An 8693-nucleotide genomic window follows, 5' to 3' on the forward strand; every position below is an offset into this window, starting at 1 on the left:
GCCCCCCCAACCCAGACCTCTGAATAAGACTCTTTTGTAGTCAGCTCCCAGGAGATCCTCATGCACACCATTTGACAATTTGACAGTTACTTGGAATTTGACAATTATTTGCTCTGGCCATCTTCACTTTATTCAGTCAGTTTGTTCAAATTCCTCCTTCACTTTGCACAACCCTGCTGAAAGCAGTTAGGTCAACAACAGGAAAATTGCCAGGTAATTGAATTATGGCACTTGCCAAAGATAGAAATACATGAAGCGGATGTATATGTGTAGCGTAGGCTGCACCACGGGATAAACTTTCCATGTTTGTGTTGTGCTGTTGTTCTGTAAGTTCCCCTCCCCTCCACCCTGGAGCACTTGAAAATTTTTCGGCAGACTAATGAAATGTAAGAGCAGGAGAGCAAAATGAGCATTTACACTTACAGCTAATGGAAGGCCACTCTTCTGTGGGAGTGAATGAATGGTCTTTATAGAGGGACAGCCTGAAGGTTTGGGGGTGATAGAAATATTCTGGATCCTGATTATAGTAGGGTTCCATGAATCAATGCATGTGTTGAAACTCATAGGATATTTGCCTAAAAAGAGTAATTTTATTCAATGATAATTTTTTTTTAAATAAAAAAGGAGAATGGCCCATGTTATTTTATAAAAATGAACTTTTTCTAAAGCAGAATTCCTTACAAACTAGTTCTATATTTTCTTTCTTTTTAAAGATTTATTTATTTATTTTTAGAGAGAGAAAGAGAGTGGAGGGCAGGGGCACAGGGAGAAAGAATCTCAAGCAGACTCCCCACTGAGCATGGAACCCAATGCAGGGCTTGATCTCACAGCCCTGAGACTGTGACCTGAGTCGGAACCAAGAGTCAGACGCTTAACCGACTGTGCCACCCAGGTGCCACTGTATTTTCTCAAGTGGCATTGCTTGGGCTAAGATATAGAGATGTTTCACATACAGCTTTATTGAAATGCAAGTGGCCTACAATCAGCTGTGCACGTGTACAGAGTACAACTCAGTGGGTTTTTTTTTTAAGATTTTTTTCATTTATTGATGAGAGACACAGAGAGAGGCAGAGACATAAGCAGAGAGAGAGGCAGGCTCCTTGTAGGGAGCCCGTAGGCAGAGAGAGAGGCAGGCTCCATGTAGGGAGCCCAATGTGGGACTCGATCCTGGGACTCCAGGATCACACCCTGGGCCAAAGGCAGACGCTCAACCACTGAGCCACCCAGGCGTCCCCAACTCAGTGGGTTTTAAAGTATGTTTTCCCCCTTGAAGCTGTCATCACAAATTAGTGAACATCGCTGTCACCCCAATATACTCACTGCTGCTATTCAGCCCGGCTCCCCTGCCCCACACCATGCACCCATCGTCTCCTCTGTTAACAGGCAACCACTCATCTGCTTTCTCTCACTTTAGTTTGCACTTTCTACAGTTTTATGTAAATGAAATAATGCAGTATGAACTTTTTTGTCTAGCTTCTTTCACTCAGCAAAATCATTTTGAGATCCATCCATATTATTTTATTACCAATAGTTCATTCTCTTTACTTAGCAGTATTTTGTCATATGGCTGTACCATAACTTACCCATGCATTTGTTCATAGGCATTTGAGCTACATCTAATTCTTGGCTATTACAAATAAAACTGCCATGAACATGCTTGTACAAGTGTTTGCATGGTCATGCGTTTTAATGCCTCTTGGACAAATACTTAGGAGTGGAATAGATAGATCCTATAGTAGGTATATGTTTACCTTTTTAAGAAACCACCAAACTGTTTTCTCAAGACAGATGCATCTTCTAAAAATGCTGAATACTGAATTATTCTGTAGTACCCTAAATCAAAATCCTACTGTATTGACTTACAACTTCTATAAAATGACAAGGCAGTTTAACTAGCAAAGGATATTTCCTAGGAAACAAAGGAAAGCATTGGCATAGTTCAAATTAACTACATTTGTATGTTTTCCAGGGAGCTCTTTGGTTAGCTCTCTCTGTCACAATAAACATTTCGACAGTTACATGGTTGTGAAATATGATAGTGAAGTCAATTATTTCTTTTTCATTCTGCAGACAATCCTCTGCTTGTTGTGAGGCCACCAGGTAAGTTTCTTTTCTTGACAAACTTGATATTCTAGTAATCAAGTTGGATATTGAATATGAGATTGCTGTGACTACTCACAAGTAGAAATGCTAGACCACTTTTGCATTTTTATGATTTCGTGACAACTTCTTTGGTTTCCTTGTACCCTTTATCCTGATCTAGGGAAAAGGGTGACCTGGGAATTTTTTTATAGGACCATAGCAACCAATATCTATAAAAGAAACCACTGTGTGGTGGCCAATGGCTATAAAATCGATAACTTTATTTACATAATTTCATTGAATATTGGAATTCATATGAAATTTAATAGAAAATTCAATGAAATTGAAATTGCTGAAAAGATAGCCAAATGCATTAAATATGCAATAGAATTCTACTCTGTATTTCAAACAAACTGTGAAAGCCCTGTTGTTTAAGTTCAAGACAGATCTTAGGAGTGATGAGAACAGTAAGAGTCTATGCTGAGGGGCTTCTGGAGGGAGCAGGTAGGATGGCATGTCCCAAAAGATCAAATATGTCATTATATCTTATTTTCCTTGACTTAAGGGGTTTTTATTACTTTTAAGAATCCTGTAATAGAAATTCAAATATACTAAATATGTTCAGGTAAAAGGATCTCCTTAATTGTACTTCCGGACCAAGAAAGAAGGAGAATGAGGGGAAAGAGTGCCCATTGGGAAGGTGGGAAAGCCCAGAGAGGAGGGAAGGGTCAATGAATAAGTCAAGTTTTCTGATATTTTGTGTGAGACGAAACACCGTGGAATGCTGTGACCCAGTGCGTGTGTCTTGTGTTGTCAAGGTGGTGAGCCCATCTGGATCCCATTTGCTTTCAAACATGACCCTAGCTACACCGACTGCCACGGCCGGCAGTATGTGAAGCGGACGTGGTATAGAAAATTTGTGGGAGTTGTTCTTTGTAATTCACTGCGGTATAAGATCTACCTCAGTGACAACCTGAAAGGTAGGTCTTTGAGAATGGTGTGGTATGGGAAGGTATGGAAATTTTTTATTTTATTTGGTACTAACTTGACATAACAGGTGCATCAGAACGTTTGTATTTGAGCTGTGGACCCATTATATTTCACAGTGGCTCACACATAAATCAGTTTTTCAGGCTCTACTTTGGAGTTACTTGTTTTTACTTTGACACTTAGAAATATATAAATAAATAAATATAAATATATACATTTATATACATATAATTTTTTAAAAGTCCACTATATTTTAGAAATGAGATCCCAAATTCTGTTAGAAATATAAAGGCTGGGCACCCGGGGGGCTCAGCAGTTTAGCACTGCCTTCAGCCCAGGGCCTGATCCTGGGGACCTGGGATCGAATCCCACATCGGGCTTCCTGAGTGAAGCCTGTTTCTCCCTCTGCCTGTGTCTCTGCCTGCCTCTCTCTCTCTCTCTCTCTCTCTGTCTCTCTGTCTCTCATGAATAAATAAATAAAATCTTAAAAAAAAGAAATTTAAAGGCCAATTTTCTTTGACATTAATTCAATAATAATAAATATGAGTGTAAGCTAGAAGTATCAAGGAAAAATCCACCACTCTTCCTTCCTTGCCTTCACCTTTATGAAGAAAAAATGTAAATGGTGAAACATACACCAGTGTTACTTGTTCTGTGTCTGAATAAAAATTACATTGTTTTCATTATGGGAGGGGATTAAAACAATACCATATACACCTTGAACTACTAACATTTCAAAATGCCCTTTCTACCCAGCTGGCTTTGATTCACTCACCTACACAAATTTGTTTTTTTTTCTTAAATGTGCAACCTTTTACATTTTTAGTACATATATTTTTAAAACTTTTTCTCAGCTGCTATAGGTTTTTTTTTCTCTTGCTAGTGGTGATCTTTTAAAGACAATGTCAAAACAAAGTCTTTCCTACCACTCTCCACTTTCTCGATGTACATGCCTCTCCCAATACCTACTGCCTATATGCTTCACTCTGCTCTTTCTTTTCTCTCTCACTACTGTACTTTCCATCCCCTGCATCAGAATTCCTGGCAGCAGTTACACAGCAGCTCCAGTATCCCAGTGTCAACAGAAACACCTGCCCTACTGTGCAGCAGGACATTATACCACATGGACCATGGACAGCACCATGGACAGCACCTTATGCCACAGATACACCCCCCACTTCTAGTGACGTATGAAAATAGGTTCTTCTATTTTTTTTACAGATCTTCATGCCCTTTGTAATTTATTTCATCTATCACAGTTTCATCTATTCCTTTTTTAAAACCAAGGAGTATAAAAGGCCTGCCATGTATAGGCTGAAATTGCCTATAATATTAATAGCTTCCATTTATTGAGGACTTGTTAAGTATTTAACATACGTGATCTTGCTGAATCTTTACAACACTTTGACATTGGTGCTATTATCACTGTTTTTCCAACATGGAAAATATGACACACCAAGTTTAAGTACACAGTTCAAATGTTCTCCAAAGCTCGGGAAAACTCTTAAAGTATATTTCTCAACTACTCACTAACCTATGATATTCCCTTATGCAGATACATTCTACAGCATTGGGGACAGCTGGGGAAGAGGGGAAGACCACTGCCAGTTTGTGGATTCACACCTTGATGGAAGAACAGGGCCTCAGTCCTACGTAGAAGCTCTCCCTACCATTCAAGGTAATTCAGACAAAGGCCTGATTATACTATCCTGCGGGTTGGGAGAGGTCAGCTAATATACAGGGAAAACCACCATTTTGTTTATCATTTAAAGATGGATGTTAACAGCATTTTGAATCATACAAATAAGGAACCAACAGAATACTCCAACCATGTGCTGGAACTGAGGTGAACCTAGGAGAGGCAGGGATAAAAGGAATATAAGACATTGTCCCTACTCTCAGAAAAATCTCTTTCCTGCTCCATAACTGGGAAAAGAAAATAAATATGTGAAAGGTAACTAAGAGTGAACAACTTAAAGTACAGATAATGACAGGAGTTATGTCACATAGTTGTCCCATTGTTAGGTAGTTTTGCAGATTGTAGTCACCCTCTGAATTCAAGGGAGTCAGGCTGCTTGAGGCTATCAGAAAAAAAGTAGAGTCTGGGCTGAGTCATAGAAAAAACTAGGCATGCAAAGATTAGAGTCTTTGGGGGCAGAGAATGACATGAACATGGGTACAGAGAAGGAAAGGTAAACAAACATGAAAACCAACTGTAGCTTACCATATACTTCAGTAGGTAATGTAGCAACTATTTCATTATGGTATCACAGGGTGAGAACAAATATATTAATCTCAAAGGTTAACAGCTCACAGTATTTAATGAACTCCCTCAACTGCCAAAACAAAAAAATAAAATAAACAGAACAATTGAATGAAGTCCAGCACTGTTTCCATTATGCACTCAACTCAGTGATCTGGCGATTTCCAGACATGAGATGTTCTATCAACTTTTTTAATTTGGAAAAAAAATACTATAGTTTGGTAAACACAAATTACTTGTTTTCAAAGAATTAAGATAGGGTAAAATAGAACAGTAAAGTAAGTATATTAGTCAGAGTTCCCCAGAGAAACAGAACCAGAGAGAGAGAGAGAGAGAGAGAGAGACTGAGAGAGCAATGTCTTAAGGAGTTAGCTCATATGATTATGGTGGTTGGCAAGTCCAACATCTGCAGAGCAGGCCAGTAGTAGGCTGGAGACCCAAGGAAGAGTCAGTGTTGCAGTGTGAACCTGAAGGCAGTCTGCTAGCAGAATACCCACTTTGTCATGGGAGGTTAATCTTTTCCCATTAGGGCCTTCAACTGATTGGATGAGGCCCACCCACATTATAGAGTAACCTACTTCACTCAAAGTCTGACGATTGAAAGGTTAATCTCATATAAAAATACTTTTACAGAAATATCTAGAATAATACTTGACCAAATATCTGGGTACTGTGGCCTAGCCCCATTGTCACATAAAATCTATCATGTTTCTTCATTTTTTTCAAGATCTTGCATTGACCTGGTTACTGAGCATTACTTGTATTTTACTGTGTTTCCATGACCGTGGTCACAGTTTTGGCCCTGAGCAGAGACGCTACTTAATCAGCATGCTGCCTGGTAGGATGGTGGGTATTTGTTCATCTGGCAAGAGTAAACAGGGCCAAAGAGGTGTTGCTCAAAAATACTCAAAAATTCTTTCCTTTGAGAGATTTACCTGAAAGATCTAAAAGCCTACCACAGACTTCAAGAACTAAACCTGGAGGCTTGAGTTCTAGGCACGTCGGGGGCCCTCCGTGCTGTGAGGACCAAGCGGGAATTTTGCCCAAAGTTGTCCGCCCTGCAGCGAGTGCTCCACAGCAAGCGGCTACAATGATCTTCCTTTATGGAGAGAGAGAAATAGGGCACTAATGAACTCTTTCCTACCTGTGTCACACATATGTGGGGACTGGATTATCCCTCCAAAACATGCCTGGTATAAGCCTCAGGGATTATTGACCCTTCCCGTAAAATGGTAGTGTTTATTTGGAAGTAGTATTTTTCATAAAAACAATTTATCAGAGGTCTTCTGTTTGAATGGAGTTTGTAAGGATGAGAATTTTTTCTGTTGGCTTGGGCACTTCTGATGCTACAATTGTGACATCAGTTCCAAGCATGGGTTTTTTTCCCCCCCACAGCAACAGCAATTCTTGGACACCAGCTGGGAGTCCTACAATTCACACAAGTTCTGATACTGTGCCCAGAGGTGGCGTCAGATCACACAGGCTAGGGGCTCAGTCCCACAAGACTGACGCCCTCCCCTGACCAACTTCAGGTGCCAGTCACAAGTCCAGAATGCCACCTGAGCTTCTGAGCTACTGGCTACATATTGGAGATTCCTACTGCCCCCTTCTCGGGTTCGATTAATTTGGAAGAGCAGCTCACAGGACTCAGAAAAAATGTTTTACTTACTAGGCTTCGTACCAGTTTATTATAAAAGTGTACAATTTGGGAGCAACTGGATGGAAGAGCTGCAAAGGGCACAATGTGGGGAAAGGACGCAGAGCATCCATGTTCTCTCTGGGAGCACATGTTCACCAACCTAGAGCTTTTAGAACCTTGCGCTTTGGGGTTTCTTGTTATTATTATTTATGTAACATAATTATCTCATGTATTATAGTTATATAATTCAATTTACATAAGATAATTTATTTACTATAATTTATATAAGATAACTGTCTTATATAGGCATGATTGAAGAAATCATTGGCCGTTCATGATTGAAGGGCCTCCACAGAGGCCAGGAGGGGCCTCTCTAATCCCATGGTTGGCCTCTCTGGTGACTAGCACCATCCGAAGATGCTTTCTGAAAGTAATCCCATTAACATAAACTCAGGTGTAGTCTAAAGGGATTTGTTAGGAATATCAGGATACCTTTACCACTCTTATCACTAGGAAATCCAAGGGCTTTAGGAGCTGTGTGCCAGGAACAGGGATGAAGACCAAATATATAGTTCTTATTATAAATCACAATATCACAGACTCCATTTTTGTTCCCTCTCTTTCTTTTACCCTCTAGGCTACTTCCGCCAGTATCGCCAGGAGCCGGTCAGCTTTGGCAACATCGGGTTTGGAACTCCCTACTACTATGTGGGCTGGTATGAGTGTGGGGTCTCCATTCCAGGGAAGTGGTAACCACGGGACAATCGTGCCAAGGGCTCGCCCGTCCAACCCGCTTGACTAACTTGCACTAGAGACTGTGAGCAGGAAAAGACAGTGTCCCCCGCCCCACTGACCCTGGGACCAGCAAGGCCATGTGACGGACACTGCACATTTCAAGCATCTTCAGCCGGGAACTCAGTCCTACTTCTTGGCCTGGACGACACACAGAATTCAGTGTTGCTGTTAACTTGGCTTCTCCATAGGTTTGGATTGTAATAGCACGTTCCAGAGACAGCAGAAACACACAGCTACAGGGGATGCCCACTGACTCAGTGCAGGCTTCCTACTTTTTAGGCCCAAAATTCAGACACATCGGTGTCTCCAGGGAACAGCATAAACTTGCTGTGCTTGCTTCGTGGAATGCTACACGCTTTCTTCTTTCTCACTGGACTCTTCCAAAATTAGCCGAATTTAAGCTTCAGATGTCTCACTATGCGGTAGAACTGAGTTACTAAAAACACCACCAAAGGAAATATATCCTAAGATTTATTCCGCGGACTTATCCACTGCTAGACCAAATGTATCAAATCATATTTGTAAATTCTCAATTTTGATATTATATATATGTATATAGGCATATACATATCCTCACTTGTCTGCAAGAACATTGATTAAAGTTGCTAAATTTGTATTTGTTCACTAGATAAATGTGTGTGGGACTTTCTGGAGCAAAGGTGCTGTTTATTAACATCTTTTAGAAGCGTCCAAAGAATCTGCACTCCATGTGATGAGAACAACGGAGCGAATGCTGCTGGACTCTGGGAGTGATGGGGAGCTGGCGGTAACAGCAGTTAACACCAGTGACCTAAATGCAAACCAAGTGCTTTCTACCTGAGGAGATGATCTTTCCAGACCCGGGTGAAAATGGCTAGTTGCCTCTATGGGGACATATCCAGTATGTTTCCAGAATAATCAAGATTTGAGGTCCCAAATGATTTA

At 40.6% G+C, this 8693-nt stretch overlaps 1 protein-coding gene across 1 annotated transcript in view; it reads left to right on the forward strand.

Moving 5' to 3' along the window:
* FNDC1 (fibronectin type III domain containing 1) overlaps positions 1 to 8402 on the forward strand; it is a 100887-nt gene extending 92485 nt beyond the window's left edge. Inside the window, exons 20-23 of the mRNA XM_025422664.3 lie at positions 2071 to 2100; positions 2901 to 3062; positions 4628 to 4750; positions 7612 to 8402. Coding sequence (XP_025278449.3) covers positions 2071 to 2100; positions 2901 to 3062; positions 4628 to 4750; positions 7612 to 7727 — 431 coding nt within the window. The 3' untranslated portion in view covers positions 7728 to 8402. The remainder of the gene's footprint in view (positions 1 to 2070; positions 2101 to 2900; positions 3063 to 4627; positions 4751 to 7611) is intronic.
* Positions 8403 to 8693: the final 291 nt, after the last annotated feature.

This window comes from Canis lupus, chromosome 1 (genome assembly GCF_003254725.2).
Source record: "Canis lupus dingo isolate Sandy chromosome 1, ASM325472v2, whole genome shotgun sequence".
Classification (NCBI taxonomy): domain Eukaryota; kingdom Metazoa; phylum Chordata; class Mammalia; order Carnivora; family Canidae; genus Canis; species Canis lupus.